The 21,044-nt window shown below is 34.3% G+C and overlaps 4 protein-coding genes across 8 annotated transcripts; 2 read left to right on the forward strand and 2 right to left on the reverse strand.

Annotated features, from left to right (window-relative positions):
- Positions 1 to 2,871: 2,871 nt before the first annotated feature.
- LOC118043168 (wound-induced protein 1) lies at positions 2,872 to 3,825 on the forward strand. Its single transcript, XM_035051040.2, has one exon. It carries the CDS (start codon positions 3,173 to 3,175, stop codon positions 3,530 to 3,532), a length of 360 nt encoding a protein of 119 aa, XP_034906931.1. The 5' UTR covers positions 2,872 to 3,172; the 3' UTR covers positions 3,533 to 3,825.
- A 6,045-nt stretch (positions 3,826 to 9,870) lies between these two features.
- LOC118043363 (protein LURP-one-related 14) lies at positions 9,871 to 11,214 on the reverse strand. The gene is made up of 3 exons (XM_035051329.2): positions 10,967 to 11,214; positions 10,572 to 10,793; positions 9,871 to 10,436 (listed from the first exon to the last, which is right to left on the reverse strand). Exons 1-3 carry the CDS (start codon positions 11,198 to 11,200, stop codon positions 10,305 to 10,307), a joined length of 588 nt encoding a protein of 195 aa, XP_034907220.1. The 5' UTR covers positions 11,201 to 11,214; the 3' UTR covers positions 9,871 to 10,304.
- Positions 11,215 to 12,535: 1,321 nt separating this feature from the next.
- LOC118043170 (uncharacterized) lies at positions 12,536 to 17,228 on the forward strand. Of its 5 annotated transcripts, XR_012170862.1 has the most exons (6): positions 12,537 to 13,201; positions 14,085 to 14,154; positions 14,236 to 14,325; positions 15,043 to 15,123; positions 15,885 to 15,984; positions 17,089 to 17,228. XR_012170862.1 is itself a non-coding variant. In XM_073411646.1 (4 exons), exons 1-3 carry the CDS (start codon positions 12,863 to 12,865, stop codon positions 14,277 to 14,279), a joined length of 453 nt encoding a protein of 150 aa, XP_073267747.1. In that variant the 5' UTR covers positions 12,536 to 12,862; the 3' UTR covers positions 14,280 to 14,325; positions 14,406 to 14,844. The 5 variants fall into 5 exon arrangements, 2 of the variants coding, with proteins under 2 accessions (XP_073267747.1, XP_034906933.1); XR_012170861.1 differs by lacking the exon at positions 17,089 to 17,228 and having other exon boundaries at positions 15,885 to 16,296; XR_012170859.1 differs by lacking the exon at positions 15,043 to 15,123 and having other exon boundaries at positions 12,555 to 13,201.
- On the reverse strand, positions 17,229 to 19,753 carry LOC118043169 (staphylococcal-like nuclease CAN2). Its single transcript, XM_035051041.2, has 9 exons — positions 19,252 to 19,753; positions 18,973 to 19,028; positions 18,771 to 18,885; positions 18,554 to 18,664; positions 18,271 to 18,458; positions 18,125 to 18,181; positions 17,880 to 18,039; positions 17,731 to 17,799; positions 17,229 to 17,653 (listed from the first exon to the last, which is right to left on the reverse strand). The coding sequence occupies exons 1-9, from the start codon at positions 19,402 to 19,404 to the stop codon at positions 17,555 to 17,557; spliced, it is 1,008 nt and encodes a 335-aa protein (XP_034906932.1). The 5' UTR covers positions 19,405 to 19,753; the 3' UTR covers positions 17,229 to 17,554.
- Between the last annotated feature and the right edge of the window lie 1,291 nt (positions 19,754 to 21,044).

The raw sequence follows: 21,044 nt of genomic DNA on the forward strand, positions 1-21,044 counted from the left end.
CGTGCCAAATTGCCTCTTCTCCGAGCACCATCCGCATGGTTAGCTTGCAAGACCTGTTTGAACATGAGCTCCCGCTTGGACATTTACTAAACCAATCCTGTTTCGAACCTAAAGCCATTAGTGTTATCGGTGGCAGTTGAACATGCTGTCTCCTGTCTAGCATCACAATTTGTTGCCTAAGAATATTCCATTTTGTAATCTCTGCTGTAGAGGACAGAAGCCCTTCTTGCCTTAAATTTACTGGCAATGGACCCATGTTTCTTTTCGGACAAGAGGTCACCTGCACTTGAAAATGGCAGTGAATAGCGACGGATGGACATATTCTCCGAAGCATTTTTCCTTGTAATTTCTCTTCGTTCCGGCGAAAGTTTCTGACCTGCAGCTCTGGCCAATTGTGATTGATTTCTTCTTTTTGATCAATCAAAGTCTTCCTCTATACTGTATAAGCTTTAGAATTCTCTCTGCTTGGCCTTCGGTGACGGGCAATTCAAAGCTTTAGAATTCCCTGTACACGGCAGTTGATAAGGCTCTTCAGTCTTCACGTCTCCCATTATGGGCAGAACAGTTGACTAAATCAAATCATTAAATAAGAAAATATATATCAATCCAGAGTCTTTTGAAATTTGAATGGCGCGTGTGCGAGGATGCTTAATTAAATAGTTATGATAATTCTTCAGAAATTACAATTGCCGTGGGAATTCATCTTCATCTTCTTCTTCTTCTTCTTCTTCTTCTTCTTTTCTTTTTCCAGGATATTGCCGTATGATTAGGAATTCCATTAATTAATCAAATAAAAATATTTCTTACAGACTACTAAAAACCTAGTTGGTCAAAAGCCCAAATTAAGGCCGTGGATTAACTGGTTTTTTATTAAATTTGATTTTTTAAAATTAAATTATGTTTTTAATATTTTTAAATTATTTTGATGTTCTAATATCAAAAATAAATTTTTTAAAAAATAAAAAATATATATTATTTTAATATATTTTAAATAAAAAAAATACTTTAAAAAATATTTCTAATTGTTAATATAATTAGAAAAAAAAAAAAAAAAGTTGCAACCTCCCAAGAAGTCATCCTCGCATTGATAGTGGCCATTGTGGACCCAATAGGATAAGCATATCAAGGAATCAAGATTGAAAAGTAAAGCATTTGAGGTCTTGGACTAGTGGTTGAAGAGACTTGTTCCCTTTCTCTGCATCCTGGGTTCAAACCTCACCGTGCATGTCTGTTACCCCCGCGGTGCCTTACATGTTCACTGGGTTTGCAGGATGTTCAGTGAGCCGTGGGATTAGTCGTGGTGCGCGCAAGCTGACCCAGACATCCACGTAAATAAAAAAAAAAAAGATTAAAAAGCAAAACTAAAGACCTTGTTTTCAAGCGGGTGCATTAAATTTTTTTTATTTTGTTTGAATTTAATAAGGCCAGTGAAGTTGGGAATCTTTCCGTCCACAAGGGCATGTTTTTAGAATCGATTTTCATTACAGATAATTTTTTATTTTTTAAATTAGCATAAATATCTGAACTAGTTTACAGATATCATAATTTATTCAATAAATTTTAAAATTAATAATTATATAAATTTTTAATAACTTTAAAATTTACAAGCTCAAACTAGCATTACTAATATTTTAACCTATCTTTTCATGCTAATGTTTGCCTTTTTCTTAAAGTCATTTGCTAGTGCTCTTAACATTCCAGTCTTTAGCAAAGGTCTCTTCCATGAGAAAAATCAATGACATCACATCGTTAATGCTTGTAATTCTACATTCTTGTCAATTCTAAAACTTTGCCAATGCTTTTATCACATAACTAAATTCAACACCTTATCTTTAAATAATTTTAAACAAATTACTATATAGTTTATCTTTTATTTCTTGGTTACAAATAGAAATATATAGTCAATAGTCAATAATCAAATAAAAAAAATATCATAAAAACAGATATGATATGAAAACTTCATGGAATGAGAGAGATTAAGACCTTGTTTATTTTTTTGTTTTAAAAGTTTTTTTAAAAAAATTTAAAAATTTATTAGTTTTTTTTGTTTCAAATTAATATTTGTTAGTGTTTTTATATCATTTTAATATGTTAATATTAAAAATAAATTTTAAAAAATAAATCAATAATATTATTTTAATATATTTTTAAGTAAAAAATTCTGATCTACTTTAATTAATTAAAACCCAATCAAAGGTCAAAAAAGCTGGCTTGACTAATTTGTCTTCGCCGCTTACCTGTCCTTGGCGGGTCCAGGAAAACACACGAGGACCGATTCTCCATAATCCTTTATCCAATCATTTCACGCCACGTAATCTGTTAACATGCTGTTGCAAGATTATATTTTAGCCCCTACAAATTCAGGAGTATTTCACTTCGGCTTCTATAATATTAATGCTTTCAGTATCGATCTTGAAGCCTCAAAAAACTACAGTATGCTCCCTGATCTATCTACAATATGCTCCTCTATCTTTTATTCTTCTATTAAATTGACAGTTTTTTATTTTTATTTGAAGGAAAAAATTTATGATACAGTGAGCTTTTGTATCATTAACCGATTAGTGTTTTTTGAAGCTAGTTGAAATGACAATTTCGCCCAATCCAGATTTTTTTAATGTTCAAGTATTGGATTGCTTCTGAATTACATGTGGTTTATATTGATAATAGTAAGACAATACAGATCAAAAGGTAATATATCTAAATACATAAGGACTGAGACGTAGTTTACCATATATTTCCTTCTCTTGACTTGAAATCACCAAACCACCCTCAAAAAGTAATCAGAAGGACACAAATACCCTTACAAACCCGCCAAACATAAAAGCACAGAGTCAGGATCTAATCCATATCCGTCTCTATATATAAAGCCGCGTGGCCTCCCTGACAAACTCAATCGGTTATCTTTTCTCTCTGGTAGCTGTTTCTTCTAAGCAAAACTACCCGCGCCCTTCTTCTTTATCAGCTGCATTCAGCGCTTTCCCAAGAACTGGCTAACTCACAAGAAGTTCTGGCAGAAATCACTGCACCAAAGCTACCAACATCGACAAAAAAGAACCAAGACGTGGTTCTTGCTTTCTATGAAGCCCTGAAGTCACGTGACGTGGACACGGTACACAAGATCCTAGCCCACGATCTTGAGTGGTGGTTCCATGGCCCGCCGTCTCACCAGTTTATGATGCGCCTTCTTACTGGTGAACAAAAAGACAACGACGTGCCGTTTGAGTTCTCCCCTGTCTCCATCACCTCTTTTGGAAACCTTGTGGTTGTTGAAGGGTGTAATACAAGTCGTTCCATTTCCTGGGTGCACGCTTGGACTGTTACGGATGGGATAATTACCCAGGTTAGAGAGTACTTCAATACTTCTCTTACTGTTACTCGTCTTGGAAATCAATCACAACCGTCTGATTTTAAGTCAAAGTCAAATTCATCATCAACGGCCGAGATATCTCTGTTGCATTGCCCATCCATCTGGGAGAGCACCCTATCCAATCGGGACGGCAAGTCCGTGCCGGGTTTGGTTCTGGCTATTTGAGCGGACTTTGTTCAGGTGCATCCGGGAGTATTGTAATATACATGTAGTTTGGAATAAATAGGGTGCACACGTGTGTGTTTTGTGTGTCAAGAGAGATGTGAGTCTCTTAGGTCTTGTTTGGTGTGGTTTTTTATTTTTTGTGATTGGTTTGGTTTTGATTGTTGAAGTTGTGTGTGTGAAAATAGTAGGAGTGTCCTAGATGGGGAGACCTGTTTGGTTAACACTACACTTCCCTGTAATTTGGTATTTTAATTGTGCAATAAAGAAGTGGTACTGCGATTTTCTTATTTTAATCTTTATTCTTGTTCTAATTTTAATTTGGTTGATTATAGCTTTTTCTCGTTTTGTTTGTGACTTGGTCAAAATTGCGGCATAGTGTTAAAAATTGTGCTATTGCTAGTTTTTGTCCTTTTAGCCTTTTCAATTGAATTTTTTTTTATTCTCTAGGCATGCTGTGGTTGCGTTTGCACGGATTTTTAGTAAAATTTAATTTTTTAATTTTAAATTAATTTTTTTTTTTGAATTATTTTGATTTATTAATATAAAAATAAATTTTAAATGTTATTTTAATATATTTACAGACACAAAACACATAAAAAAAGCAGAAGCCTTGGAGGAGAGGATGAAGAAGATTTTGATGAAGTTGGAGAAGCCAGGGCAGGAGTGTTTGTTTTGGACGATGTTTGCTGGTACTATGTTGAATTTAAGATTTGGTCAGCATCGTTTGGAGGGGCAGCGGGTCTCCAAAGTCCAAACAACCCGTAAAATGCAATTGAACTCGTCATCCATCAGTGCGCCTTTATCGTTTATCACAAGCAAAATTTCTGTCTTAGTTCTCGGCAAAAATTGATGCTTTCCCATCATTACAGGGTAATGATGGGAAAGCATGAAACTATATATATATATATATATATATGTTAAGTAAAAGGGATGTGTAAACTTATACATACCTTGGTTAATCAAACGACTTTTAAACTTGATAAACTGAAAAAATAATAATAAACCTCCTCTTGATAAGCTAATTTTACTAGTTGAAACTTTACTCCGCATGGTTCGGAGGTGTTTTGCGCGCTTACACACACATGCATTTGTGTGTGTGTGTTTGTGAGAATTGGAATGGAAACAGCACATTTCTTGTCATTTTATAATTATTAAATCAAACGACTTATTTTGCCGGGAGCACGGTCGGACATGATCTGTAACAGCTAATACTTTCAAACTACACGGAGAGAGTAGGCCCGTTGTATCATAAACGTGCACACCCATATCAAGCATTTTGGACTGCATTATCAAATTATTTTTATTTTTATTTTTTGAATTCATAAACAGATCAATCCTGATCACATGAAAGTAGCGGACAGAACAAGAACTGGGTCCATATATTCTGTAAGGGATCTGTTTGAGAATATAATCACAGTAGTTTTTCACTTTGCCATTAACTTACTTTCCCTCGGCCAGGCTTCAATTTTTTCCTTTCTTTTAGTAATGGTGGGGCATACAAAAGGAATTGACCGCAGTTTGTTTCGGGCTTTCTGCGGTCCAGAAATGTTTTTTTAATTTTTAAATGTTTTAATTTATTATTATAAAAAATAAATTTTAAAAAATAAAAAATATATTATTTTAATATCAATTTAATTAAAAATATTTTAAAAAATAATTGATACTATAATAAGAAAAAGAGCCTTTCTATCTTCACGCTTTTGAGATTTTTAAACTCTTGTTTAGCTTTAATTTGTTTTTCTCGTGTTTTTTTTAATTATTTTAATATATTTATATTAGAAATAATTTTTTAAAAAATAAAAAAATTATTAATTTTATTTATTTTTAAATAAAAAATATATTTTTAAAAAAAACATCTAACACACTAAAAAAAACAACCTGAATCTGTCATTTCCTTAATCTGGTTACGAGAAAGAAAACTTGGTCTTGCTCAATAATGTACTAGGATAATCAGCACCGCTAGTTCTTCCATTGTTTTTCAAAGCTTGTTATACGAGGAATTTATCATGTTTGATAAATCCAAAGACAGGGAATCCAATACTGGTTTTTAACGAGATCTTGCAACCCCTTTACCATTAGACGCCTTTATGCGGTAATTAGAAGCTTAATAGGCCTGAGACTAGGCAACAGGATTGTCCTTCCCAGATCCTTAAATTATCATCACATCTCTCCTGAAGCTTGAACTTTATATCTCATAATTATAAATAACAAATCTTAATTACTGGGACGTAAAAACTGCAAAATCATAATTGAAGGCAAGTAGCATTTTCTTTGAAATTATGAGAAAATACTGTAGTTGTGCATTATGTGATAAATTAACCCCACTAAATTAAGCACCCTGTATATAATTAACATAAGCGCCTCAATAATTATGATTTTTTGGATTAGTTTTCACGCATAGAACTAGATGATTTGAAGTTGATTATTAGATAAATAATTCAATATTATTTTAATATATATTTAAATAAAAAAATATATTTAAAAACAATTTTTATTATACATTCAAACATGTTCTAAATACTTTTTAAAATCAAATTCTAACAAATAAAATGAAGTACTACAATTCATTCGTATTGTAATATTTTTTAATTATTTAGATGTATCAATATAAAAAGTAAATTTTAAAAAATAAAATAACTATTATTTTAATATATTTTTAAATAAAAAAATTTAAAAAACAACTTGAATCATTCTCCCGACAACAGTACCTTAACAACTACTCGATGAATAAGAAACACGCAAGATATTCGCTATTTACTTGGAAGGAAGTAATAAGCAATTTTTTAAAAAAGAAAAAAGAAATAGTCAATAATACGCAATTCATATAAAAGTGTTTGTTTTAAATGTAAACATCGGATGCCCTGTACGACGCTTTTGTTGTGCATTATATATGGTGACATGTGATGGTGTGCCAGAACTCACATCCTGCCTTTATTTTTGTCGCATAGTTTATCAAGGCTCATGAATGTGGACACAATGATCAAGTGAAACGCAGATTAAGCAGATCAGAACGTGATTTTTTCTCCCTTAACTTAATAATTAACTACAAGTTGTGACGACATAATCGTAGACAATACACATAATGTTTCTGATGGCATAAAGTCCAATACTCGAACTCCACACGTATCTGGTAGCGTGTATGAGCCGAAAATCTCGTCAAAGAAAACACTTGTTTGTTTGTTGGCGGACGAGGAAAATTAATCCGTTTCGATTTGTTTACGCGGTAGAGTAATCTGGTTTGATTATTCTAACGCTTGATTAAATTCAAATTCACTCAAGGAACAGTGTCTCAGTGACTTCGATAAGGATAGCTTTTTAATTTTAATTTGCAAAGGTGTAGTATATTGGTCTGGGAGCCCATGTACACGTAATGATACGAAGACAGCATTATCATATTTTTAAATACATGTAAATAGTTTTTTTTTTAATTTTTTGTTTTAATATTAACATATTAAACAATAAAAAATAAAATAATTTTTTTAAAATCACACGGAAAGCCATGTTTACAAACAAGGCAAAAATATGTAAAAGCTATTGCTATTGTTTTTGTGCAAGTAGTCGCCTAGCTTCTTGTCCATCAAAATTCAAGCTCATGGGAATTAGGTTTCCTGAAATTCGGAGAATTCTTCCATAGATGCTTTTTTTTCCCCTAAAAAAAAGATAATTATTTAGTAGACAAAAGACCAGGTTTAAAAAAAAAAAAGAAGAGGCAGGGGCGTTATTAATTAGGCGGGCTGGCAGTGGCAGGGGCCATGCAAGGAGATTATTTTTTCAGCCCTTCTCTTTCAATAAATTAGATTTTTAGCCTTAAAAATATAAAATTTTAAATTTTAGCTCCTCTGAATTGTTTTCTCTAATTTTGCCGTCCCAAACTAAAAATTCTTGCTCCGCCCCTGCGCATATATGCTTTACTGTTAAGGGTATAACTTGCTTTCTTTTATTCTTTTGTGATTTTAGCAAGTAATGGTTCCAAAGAACCAAAATATACTTACAGAAGGTATATCCCTGTAACCATCTTTTGATCTATGAGAGTGGATATTGGAGATCAGAGAGAGAGAGAGAGAGAGAGAGAGACTTGTAATTTGATTTGGTCTCAGTTTGGGATTAATTGCTGAAGGATGTCATACGGGTTAATTATACATGCACGAAAGCAAGAGAAGGTGGGGAATGTTGGCCAACATGAGCAGTGTTCGATGAATAATTTAGTGTCTGATTCCACTTGTACCCATATTCTTGACGTTTTCCACTTGCTTTTTGCGACAGTGCTTCTCTAGCTCCCTGTTCAAGCATATCCGACGCCGAAGATGCCATGGTTTCTTATCCTTGCATGATCAGCTAGTGTAAATAACGCGTTATTTCCCCCCATTTTGATTCAATATCACGATAAGAAGACCAACATGATGGAATATTGATTTTTTATAGCAATAGAATCGGTTGATAGCTGACCGAACCAAGCAAGAGTCGATGCATACGATAACACCCTTTTCTCTCTTTTCGAAAAAAGAAAAAGGAGGAGGAACAGACCAGGCAGAAACTAGTCTTTTGCTTCGAGATGTTGGTGGTGCCCTCTTGCTTTAGTGCTTTATGCTAGAATCCATCCACTTTAATTTTTCTGAAAACAACGTCGGAATTTATCCTTTTCGGAGGCTAGGTGGTGTTGATAATTTGAAGCGCCTATTGAGAATTGGAACTTAATCAACTGTTTCCTTTCATTTCTCGTTGAATTCACGTCGAAAGCTACACGTATGATGTAATTGATTGAAGAACACAGTCGATTTACTGAGCGGATAGACTTGGCGATTTCAGTGGTAGTGGTGGGAGAATGATGTTTTGTTGTCTTCCTTCCATGTATTTTCTCACCGAGTTCCTGTCATTTTCAGTGCCTTCCTTTTTCTTTTCTTTTTTCCCGGGTATAAAACCTTTATTTAACTCATGACAGATCTATAGTTTTCTGTTTTCTTCCACGTATCCTGCGCACAGGTAGCGGAGAAAATTTAGTTATTAGTTCAATTTCACACGTAACATAAATGGACTATCCAATTATCAATTGGTTTTTTCCTGAAAAGGTGGCATATATAATAATGACCGGTGAGTACTTAAATGACGAGCCTGGTTGAAGATTAAAACATTGGTGGAGGATATTGATGGGAAGAAATGTCACTCTGAATTGTTATTTGCAATGACTATCTTTAGTCTTAGTTTAATGCATCAAATTGAAAATTAGTTTTGAATTTCGTTTGGTTTTTCGAAAATCATTTCTTGTTTTTTTTCTATGCTTTGAAATTAAAGTTGTTTTTTTTCCACTAATTGTTTGGTTGTTCCACCTTTTGAATTATTTTGATTGAAGCTTTATTTTATATTGATTGAGTTTTTTGATATTGTAATAATAGTTGTTTTTTAAGATAATTTTTGCTTAAAAATTTATTAAAATAATATTTTTTTTTATTTTTTAATAATTTATTTTTAACATTAGTATACTGACACACAATCTAAAAACAAAAAAAAAACTAATTTGAAATTAAAAAAAAAAAAAATATATATATATATATATATATAAAAAGCTTGAGTCTCTTTATCAATTTTTTTTTTCTCATAATTAAACCAATGATATTATATCAAAGGGAGAAAATAATACAAAATGAATAGCACAAGGATTCAATCAATGAAATTTTTTGACTTGCTATGTCACATCATCGTTTCATTTCCATGTCATACATATCACATTGTTATTAAAATAACATTTTGTTAAAGCATTAAAGTCAAACTCACCATCACTTAAAATTTAAATTTGATAGCTAGAGTTTCAAGAGTACATAATTGTTGGAAAATAATAAATGCTAGTAGGGTCCACTGTAAGAACTTGTAAAATAGACACTCGCTAGTTACTGCATTATTAACTCTAAATTTATTGGAGGGTGTGGTTGTGGTATTTTTTAAAAAATATTTTTTATTTAAAAATATATTAAAATAATATTGTTTTTATTTTTTAAAAATTATTTTTGACATCAACATAATAAAATAATTTAAAAATATTAAAAATATATTAATTGTAAAAAAATTTCAAATTTTTTTTTGAAATATTTTTAAAACATAAAAATAAAGAATCTAATGCATGTTTGCGCTTCTAATTTTAAGATTTCAGAGTAGTCGTAATAATTTATAGGAAACTGCAGTTTGGAGTTGCTTATAAAGAGCTAGTAGCTAAACATTTTAATCTTTTAAGACAACACACGCATACACCAAGAATGTCCTGTTAAAAACAAAGAAAAAAGAAAACTCGTGAGGTAGAAAAAGTCACTACTGGGCCCGCTTCGCTTGATGGCCACAGCCCACACAGCCCTCTCCGCTCCACTTATGGGCTTGTAAAATGGAGTGTATAATGCCTATTTGCCAATCTTGCCATAGCTAGGCCTGCCTATAGACATAATGGGCTTTTAACTTCAGACATAACAGATGAACCGATTCTGATGAAGAGAATCACGAAAGCTCATAATTAAGCAGCGGTCATGGAAGCAATGATTCGATAAGGAATTATTCAATCTCTGTGCTCCTTCTCTCACAGAAAGTGGCTGGCGTCTATGGATATTCCATTTATCTGATTTTAAAAAAGTAATGGCGATCTTTGGTTTATTAAAATTGCTGGGTTTATACACGAGTGGTGTTATCTTGCACTAAAAGTGAAATAAATCACACACCAGGATTACTAGGTTAACACCCGCACAGGTATCACACAGCGACAGTCGCGGAGGTGGAAAAGAAACGGACCGCCCGCTCAAGGGGTGTCATTCTCGTCAAGAATTACGAGCAACGCCACAACGAATGCATAATCAACCTCTGGATAAACTTTAACCTTGTATCTTTCCTTCCCCTTGCAGAAACTCTCAAGCGTGAAGTTATGTCTGACCTGTGAAATATTGTTACATCAATAAATCGCATTCTATCATCCAAAATCATCCATCTACACCCTTTTTTTAATGGAAAAGAAACGGAAAGAAAACGATGTTCTACAATGTTGAACATAAAGGTTATCCGTTGGTACCTCTGCAATGAGTCTACGGCCTTGATAAACTTTGAATGACAAAGAAGTATAAGATCCACTTATGTGAAAGTCAGGTTCTTTTTTCTTGGAGTTGGCCGTCAAGAAGACGTTGATCGCTTTTTTAATTTGGAGAGGATGGGATTGTTTTACAGTGAAAAGGACATTACTGTCATCCGTGCTTTCGCCTGCATGAGCCTTCCATTTATGCCATAGTGTAAGTACCTGGAAGAAACCAAAAGGGAAAAAAACCATATATACCTGGTTAGGTTCTTCAATAAACGCAATACCAAACACAACAAGATATACATACTGTAACAATTAATTACTTCCTGTGTTCCTCAAAACATTAAGAAGAATATATATGTTTTTTTTTTTTTCTGGGGATTATCAATTACCTTTCCGCGGATCGTGAGGATAGGAAAACCAGCAGGATCACGCAAAACTCTTTTCAACTGGAAGTTCCAGACACCACCATCTACCTGGAGGAGGAGGTTTCCACTGAGATCAAATACTTCAAATTGTGCATTGGATAGTTTTTTAATCTTCTTCTTGACAATCAACTCCAGGGGGTAGGGGGCGCAATAGCTTTCCCCAACCACACTAACAGGAGGAACCCCATAAACCGTCATTGAATTGCCTCAAAACCTACAGGAAACCAGCTAGCTAGAAGAAGACAATCAGATTTGTCGCCAGTTTTTACAGTTTAATTTGTGCCTGGGATTTTTTTTCCAAAAAACTGTTGGTGTATTGGTTTGTTTTCTATTTTATAGTTGTCAGCATCATGTTCATCGTATCTTTAACCGTTGAAGATTTCAAGTAAAAATCTATAATAGGAAGGGTACAGGTCGATATATCATCCTTTTGGCCTGTAAATGGATTTTCCTCATTTCAAATGAGAATTATTGTTGCCAGGAGTTTCGAAATGAACGTTGGAGAGCGTTCTGCGCCATTAATAGGTGTTTATTTTTATTCCTTTTCAGTCGGTCAGAAATTGTAACGGCTTCGTAGGACGTGGCCTGAATCCTGACGGCCTAGTCATTATGGAAAAAACTTCTAGTTTGCATGGTAGATCGTAAGTTGATTTTTTCTCGTCTTGATCTTACCAGATATTAGTCATGATAAATTGATAATCGAAAAAACTAGAACAGGAAGCCTGCAGGGCTTTATAATTGAAATATAGAGAGCAAACTATAAAATGATCTTTCTGCTATTTGCAATATTTGCATTTTGCAACAAAGAATTCAGAGACTTGTTTTATCATCTGTGTAATAGAATCCGCAATCAGTACTCTGCATGCTGCAAGATCATGGAAAAAGCTGCAAGATATATTAATGTGATTGATTAATAAATATCTGTTTGTGATCGAAATTGAGCTGAACCGACTTGGAATTGCGTTGTTGGACCCCCCCCCCCTCGTTTTCTTGTAGAGAGCATAAAATTAGAAGACAATTCCCGTTAATGGAGAAGAGAGATAAACTAGGGGAGATCATAGAAGAGGTTGCAAAGGTTTTATTTTTTATATATATTTTTTATTTGGTTCAACAATTCAAAATCTTTAAATGATATTAAAAACACATCTCCACATTTATATAATGTAACTTAATAAATTAAAGAATTCAATAAATTTTTTCAACCATTAAGCTTATCCCTTGGAATTGAAGTGATTGGAAAGTTCATACAGGAAGAAAAAAAAGCTAAGAAATATAAACTACATTTCTTCTTCTCCCTCGTACCTTATCTTAGGCCTTATTATGAAGGGGATTTAGATTTTAGGGGCTGGGAGAATCGACAAACCTTGAACACCTGCTTCTTCTCCATAGTGTTTGGAGGCTGTATCCCCTGCTTCTTCTCCCTCGATCCCCTCAAATTCCAAGCACTTCAGGACTAAATTGAAAGGTTAATCCAAAATAAAATATTCACCCCCCCTAACTACACTCTCATGTTAATTTCGTCTATCAAGTTTAATTTCGAAGATAGGATTGGTAAATAGGATTTGCCATATTTCAATGAGATCACAGTTTAATTAGGGCAAATGGGGTTTAGGCCGTCAAACGAGAAAAGAGACAAAAACAGAAGCTCGCGGGACAAGGGTCTAAGGAATCCTCCTATGAAATCATCTTCATTATTCATTACCATGAATGTCAGATAAGGAAGCTGTTCAAAAAGCAGATAAGAAAGGGGAAAAAAAAAAGAAATAAAGTAAGGGCCCCTGAAATAAAAGAAACCAAAACCCAATAAAACTAAGAAGAAACCCCCCCAAAAAAAAAAACTGTTCTATCCTCTTCTCTTGTATGGGAAAGTCACTTCCTTCCACGGGCAAACTCCTGGAACTCTCCAAAATAGTCTCTTCACACAAACCAAGACACAAAAGAAGCATCGTACCCGTTGTTCCATCGCGGCCGAGTGAGGTCCGGGTTGACTCGGAGCGATTGAAGGTGAAAAAGATGGAAGAAAGTTCTCTTATTTTGAATGGCCAAAAACGGGTGCCATTAGGTCAGGTTGTCTCTGATTGTGCTAAAAGATGGTTTGAAGATACACTAAAGGAAGCAAAGACTGGTGACATTTCCATGCAAGTTCTTGTGGGTCAGATGTATTTTAATGGCTATGGCGTCCCTAAAGATGTTGAAAAGGTTTAATCTGTTTTTTTCTTTGAGCGCTTATTTTTTGGTTCTTTATGTTGTTTTCGTTTCTGGGTTTTCCTTGTTTACTTTAATTTTATTGTTACTAGCGTTGTATTGTGTTCTAGGGTTGTAGGACACAGCCATTGATTTGCCATTTCAAGGTTTTTGTGAGTTGTAAATTAGAAAATATTGGATTTTGAGTGTTAATGCTGCCTTTGGTTTTAAACAAGGGAAAACACAATTCGGATCAGGTTGCTGGTATTTCTTTTCCATAACAATTGGGCTGTGCAGATTACACGGTATTCCGAGGCTTCTATGTTTGTTTGTTTGCCGAGGAAATTAGGAATATGAACAGAAGTTAGAGCTTTAATATTTTATAGTCCCTATTGCTGTTGTTTATAGATTCTTCTCTTTGCAGTTAGCAGTCAGATTGGGGGATGGTAAATACAATTTTGATTTTTGGGAGGTCACTGAAAGCCTGATGGATATCAGAAATTTGCGTTTTAAATTGGCAATTAGAACTGTGAACTATGCTAGATTTTCTCAATTTAGATTAATCTCCTTCGTGATTGATTTTTGAGTTTAGGGTTGGAAAACATCTTCTTAGAATCATTCGTTTCTAACTGTTACACAATACCAAAGTTTTCATTGTCTCCTATTCAACACGAAAGAGTGTTTAGTGATGTATTTTCAGTGTGACAGTCTCATAGTATGTATAGGATAAAGGCTTTTCATTTCATTGCTAATCCTACATTCCTACCAGCGATTCTGAGCCTTCCATTTGTTAATTTATCTGCCCAGTCGTCTCAGTCGTCAGTTTTGTATTTCCTCTCTTTATCTTTTTGGTTGTGATTTTGCCATTCTAAATGGTCTATATAAAATCGTGTTTAAGGGAAGTGCTTGGATTAGTAGAGCTTCAAAACGTCGAGCTTCAGTATGGAAAGTAAGCAATAAACGTCCAGGTACATGCTCTCTCTCTTCTCAGTGGTATTCTAGGGAATGGCTCCGTTTGTCTTACTTGACTTTTATTTGGACTTCTTTAGGTTATAATGGAAGTGACTCAGATTCAGAGGATGACAGGAAATAAGATCAAACTTTTTAAGTCCTGGCAAAATCACAAATGAGAACACCTGGTGAATTTCTACCCTTGTTGCTGCTGATTTACTAAGTTCTTGTTTTTGATTGATTCTATTTCCATTTTCCCTCCATGCAGTGGTAGAAACTCATCCTTGGTACCGGTTCGCTTAAGAAAATTAACCATTACTGGATGCATAATAACAAGTTCTAAATTTTATGGCATGCTAAATAATGATGGGTCATGTTCAGCTTCAATGGAAGCTCTTGCCATGCAGCTGTTTTGTTCATTCCTGGGAAAGCGTGAGAAGCACTGTGTTTATTCCATTGTTGCTTTGAAAATCACAAATTAGTCGAAAAGTTCCTGAAGTAACGCCATAGTGCTTAGGATTAGGTGGTTTTAGGAGTAAATATCAACTGCTATGAAGTTGCCTTGAGGAATTAGGATATCTACTGGACTGGTATATCGCCTTTAAAACCAGTGCCAGGAAACAGAACAGCTTCTACTCTATCACGTTTCCTAATCCTCCTTCCACGCATTGGATACCATATTAAAAAAACTTTTCTTTCTATGAATACTACAAGACGCCAACTGAATCTTAGAGTTCCCTCCTGACCCCTGCTATGATGATCTATCTCCATAATGTTTGCTTTATTTTCCCAAGTTCTTAATCTTAAGCTGAACTGTGAAACAGCTTTCCAGTATTTATTTTGACCTATTGTACTCCTTTACGCCATTGTTTCTATCTGATATTATTTTTTACTGGCAAATAAAGACAAATAGAGATGATGCTGGGTAGATCCAGGAAAAGTGAGGAATTTCTGACTGTTGAATCTTTGCTCATTCATGAGGATAAGTAAATTTTGCTGACATTTGATGTATCTTAGATATATGAATGCATATTCAGGTCCCTATCAATCTATTCTTTACTGACTTGATGAACGTGGCTGTGATTACCTGACATAACTCCTTTTGAATTGCACCAACATTAATCATCTCAATGTTTTTGCATCTTCTTAATCACAAACCATCCTGTTACAGCCCTTGGCATTGTCCTTGGATAAAGTTTCTGTCTGTCTTTTTATATCATGCTGAATTGGCCTGCCTATCCATCACTAGTTTGCGGTGATTGTGAATTTCATCTTGTTATCAACAGCTTGTAGTGATTCTAAACAGTCAATGGTGTTTCCTAGAAGAATGGTTGAGAGAAGCTTTAATCACCCTTTAATATCAGCAAAAGAGAATATAATTGCTGAGCATGCCGTTGTAAAACTTAAAGTGGCAACCTGTTGAGAGCCCTTTACTCAACTGCTGAAATGGCTAGTTTGGGCTGTACATTGAACTCTAGTTTTTATGAGAATTTTATCAGTAAGCCATGAAATATGTTTGGGAGGGATTGAGCTGTGCAATGCTTTAAGGTGGAAAGATCTGGGAGGATGAACAAATGAAATATTGTTAGGTAGGAATGGCTGGCTGTTCAGGCTGATGGTCCGCCAGGAGAAGAAAATCGGAAACTGAAAAGATATAAAACTATTAATGGTGGTTTGCATTTCATGAATGGATTTTAGCAAGTTGTGAAGAGCTTCCATACTAAATTGCGTTTATCGTTTTTTGCAGTGTCTTATTCGGCTGCATTGTCTCTTTGGAAGTCCAGATGCTGATGAAATCTTTTGCGTCATTTGATTCAGTTTTTTTGTTTTGTATCACCCAACTCTAGGTATGTTTTCTGAGTTGCAATGGTGTTTTTGCATTTGAAATTTTGGGCAATGATACCTTAATTTCCAGACTAGTTTTAGAAATAACTAGTATATTAGTTCGTGCTCTGCAGCGGGTCAATATTAATTTTTTTAAAAAATATGAAAAGTTTAGATAATGTTTTTAGAGCTTTGGGTCTAACAGTCATGCTAGATCCAAGGGCCATGGGTCTGGCATGAAACATGGGTGCTAGACCCAAGAAGCGTGGGTGCTAGATCTAAGGCACTTGAGTTTTGTAAAAACGTTAAATGAAAGCTATTTTTTTTGTTTTTTCTGAGACTAAAGGCATTATTGTATTGCACATGAAAATTTAAAAAAAAAGACCTAAAATACCCTTTTTTAGTAGCCTATTATTTTTTTATCTTTAGGGCAAAAAAGTATTTTTATTGTTATGAATATTGTGAAAAATCAAGAAAGCTATTGGTTAATAGTTCTTTTTTTTTTTTTTTTACTCTGGGGGTAAAAGAGTACTTTAACTATGTTAAAAATTAAAAAAGACACACATACTGCCAAACAATCTTCTAATAACCACCGAGCTTGATGAAAAGATCCAAATACTCCTAAATTAAAGGCTTAAATTTAAGTCGCTAAAGGATAAAAGAGTAAGGTCTGGGAGCCATGTTGACCCAAGTGACTTGGGTTTGGAAGTTATGTTAGACTCAAGTAAACAACAAATAAAAAGATGACAACTATTTATTTTAGTTGTCAGAAGAGAGAAAAGAAAAAAAAAACACAAACAAGTGATCAACAACAGCAATTCAACCATAATATGTATAAACGTGTTATATAATGTAGAATAAGACATGGTTGTGCATCCTATGAGACAGCGGATTATAAAATTTAATCATTTGAAGGCATTTTTCACACGCAAAAATAAAAAATACGACGTGACAATTCTAAAATACCCCTTCATGCTCCTCAAAATTACATATCAGTGAAATAATGTGTCTAGAACTATAGTGAAATAATGTGTCTAGAACTATAGTGAAATCCCCCGCACTATTTAGCTTTCTAGCTTTCTTTATAATTTCACCTCTCTTTTACTCTTTACCTTTACCACGAGCAGTTTAGCAGCACGTGGAAATGAAGAGGATGCTCTAAAGGTCTCGCTTGGAAACATCTTCGACTATGTATTTATTTGGAAAAAGTTTTGCACTTTTTGTTAACTGGTAAATCCTTGTCGTTGGGTACATGGTCCTTGGGGCGTGGACAAAGACAGGAATAATGCATTTATAAACTGTTCCTCTGATATTTTCTCTTACCCATATGCAATGATCATCAAACATTCATGGTTTTAGCATCTAGGTGCGGAGATATAGCTTACTGGCTTCAATGGCATTTTCAATCCAACTCTAAATTACAAAAACTCTAGTATTAAGTATAAATTTGGGCATAATTTCCAGACACCTTCTGAGCTGATGCTGGGTGCAACTTATGGGTTAATATATCCCGGTCTGGGTTATGCCTGCTTACGTGGTCGATGCAGACAAAAACAAAAGGTCACTTGTCTGGACGGGTTAATGAGGACAATGCTATCTGCCTTCACGTCTGTCCTTTCTCCATTCCCATGGCATCTCAGGGTTTGATGAAGCCCATAACCCTACACGCTTTGCTCGAGCCTCCTTTTCCCACTAATAAGATACATACAATAATTAAGACTGCGAAGAATTTATAGTGCGGGAGTTTGCAAAGAACAATGGTTACTTACTGTTTCTAGTTCCAAGCGTTTATCATATGCAGTATAATGCCATGCAAGACCCTTCTTGAGCATCACTTCCTGTTACACACAGATTTTAGAAAATTCTTACGCTACTAGTAAATCATATAAAGATCAATTCAAGAAAATGGAGGCACCACCTGTACAAACAGTCCATTGCAATATATATCACCTACACAGCGGCGATAACGATCTTCTCCATAGACAAAGACTCTCAAACACTTGCCCTGAACAAGGTTAGCTAGCTCCTCTTTCGCCTCTTTCCCATATGGCATTGAACTCTCAGGTGCATCTATGCCCCTGCATTTTTTCCAGTCGAAAGTCATTAACCTCTGCAATACATAAGCCTAATTAGGGACCGAATCCTACAAGGAGCAGATGTCACCTTAATCGAATGCGATACTTTCGAGCAAGAATCTCCTCATTTTGAACATTTATTACCCTGCGCACGCAAACGAATTATTTGAAACGAATTTGTCACCCCGAGGATTAATTTAACAAAATTTATACAGGGGAAATCAGATAACCAACCGATACCCTGCTTCAACGATTTTTTTTTGAAGTGCGTCTGCCTTCCCATAGTTCCTCTCCGCACGAGCTTTTGATCTTTGAACAGCTGCCATATGAACTTCCCCTGGAACAGAAGATGACTCCCTGGTGTCGGTCGTGCTAACATAAACTGTTATGGTATCTCCATCAGCTACAGCTTTGGGATCCACCTGGGTTAATTAATTCAAATGGTTTTATCACATCAAACTAACTAGATTGTAAATAAATTTAAAGTTTGATCAAAAGGGTTATTGCAATAATTAACTGGTAAAGTTTGCATCTCGAACTTGACCCCTTGAGGCAATGATGTTGGTCCCCCAGCAGAAACTTGAGCAAGAGGATGCGGAAGTTGGAGACCGTAGAAAGCCAATAAACCCTGCAAGGAAAAACAGGAACGATCATTTTGCATTAAACCTACCCCGATGTAGTAAGCATTCTGCACTCCGACAGGTCTAATGCTGAAATTGGTTTTCAATTAGTACCTCAACATCTGCCTTTAGGTGTCTCTTCAAGGTCTGAACAACAAGCCTGGCAACTTCTTCGGGTGTTTCTGGTTGGGGTTTTGCTTCTTTCCATGCCTCCAACAACTTTCTATACCTTTTAAAGTCCAAAATTCAGATAAACTATATATCACTACATGCTTGTAACTTTACAGAGAATTACAGATTGTTTTATAATTGTTACCAATTAGCTTGAGCCTTCTTGGATGAGACCACATGCTTATCAAGTCCTTCTGGGACCTTAAGAAAACAAAAAAACAGAAGACACTCAACTCTGAAGATCATGAAATTATGCTGAACCATAACATGATAAAAAAAAAAAAAAAAACATAAACTCAAAAAAGTTCCATGATCACTCAGATTGACTATGACCAAGAATTTAATTGTACCATAAGCAGAGTCAAACATTGCCAGAAACAGCCAAAAAATGAGAAAAGTTTAAATTCAGAGCAAGAAAGAATACCTGGGAGGTGATTTCAAAGTGAAACAAATCACGAGCAAGAGCTGAAACACCAACTGTTGCTGCTGATACACCGTGGGGTCCCAATGAATCAGAGTCCCCAGCTGTTGTTGGTTTGCAGCAATGCCCATAGAGGAACCTCAAGGCATTTCCCATTTTCAATTTAAGATTTGTTTTCTATAAAAAGAAGCTTAATTTGTCAACAAAGTGAAGGATTGAAGCAAAGAAAAGCGCTCCTTCAACGTTTTCGTTGAGAAGGAAAGAGAGGGGAAGGAGAAATATTTAGGCGAGGGTGGAGTAGATTTATGGGCAGGAATCCTGAGCGAGTAATTAACGAATAGGAAGGAAGAAGAACACGTAGCAGTATTTGATTTGTTAACGGGACAAGATAATGTAAAGTGGAGGTGAGGAACTTTTACAAGCAACGCTGAAACCATGCACTCCTAGGAGACGGCACTTCAATTTCTCTCAATAAAAAAAAAAAACCTCTAGTCTATTTGGTTCCTAATCTATATACTCATTATCTATGGAGTCCCAAACTTATTAATTTTACCAATTTGATCCCGAACATTTGAAAACAAATTCTCAGTCAAGTCCTTTTATTAATATATAAATTATAATTTTAACAAAAAAAAACTATAAATTGATATCGTCTCAATATATAAATTATAATTTTAACAAAAATTTTAAATGTTCATTAACTTTTCTATAAATTTTTATTCAAATCAATATGTTTTGGTGCAGAAATAGATTTAAAATATTTAAAAAAAATTAAAAAGATTCGATTGTGAAATATACGAGATCTTGGGATTTTATTAAAATAAATTTATAGATTTGAGATGCTATGAGAATGATTATAATTAGATTTGAGTCTAAAATAAGGATTATATATATATAATCAAGCTCTTGATCTCCAACATTTCAGTGTTTCTTTGCATTTATATGGTAGTAAAAATTACGTTGGATGCCACCGCAAACGTTGCGGACCGGATATTTGATGGGAGCGGGCATTTTCTTCCGCTCTCCGAAATGCCGTTACATGACAGTGCAAAATTCGGTGTCAGCTTCTTCTTTTTTCTAATAACTGGTATTTTTTTATAGCTCACAAAATGTTTTTTTTTTTTACTGGACTTCAATATTACTTTTTGGTCAGAAAAACATGATAAATAAAATAGTGCAAAATTCGGTGTAATCTGCAACTTTGATTTTGCTTGTATTATAAACAGAATTCAATCATTTCTCCTGGAACAAGTTCTTAAACAGTAGAAACAGGATTTATTTTTGAATTTCACTAATTTTTGAATAACAAAAACCAAACTGAACTGAAATGAAATTAGTCAATTTAAATCAATGTCGGTTTTAAATTTTAAAAAATAATAATTTTAGTTTGGCTAATTTTTCCATGTAAAAACTAAATCAAACTAAGAATAATTATTTTTGTTTTAAAATAAATGTTACTCGTGCTATAGGTTGTCAAATTATTCATTGATAATTGTTGTCCTCCAATCTAACTAACTATAATTTGGGGAATGCTTTAAAATAAATATATATATATATATATGAAAAATGTTATTACTGTTGAAAAAACATAAAAATAATTTAAATAATAAAATCAATTATTATTATTGTTGTTGTTATTATTGTTACTAACCTGGGTTAGACATTCTCTTCTAGACCCAAGAAACTTGGGGCTGGAAAGGGGTGTCTCATCCAAGTTACTTGGGTATGACATGAAAGCAGATCTAAATCATTTGGGCGCTAAAACCCTGCTGGAACTAGAGCTTCGGGGTTTGGTG

Source organism: Populus alba, chromosome 10, assembly GCF_005239225.2.
Source record: "Populus alba chromosome 10, ASM523922v2, whole genome shotgun sequence".
Lineage (NCBI taxonomy): Eukaryota > Viridiplantae > Streptophyta > Magnoliopsida > Malpighiales > Salicaceae > Populus > Populus alba.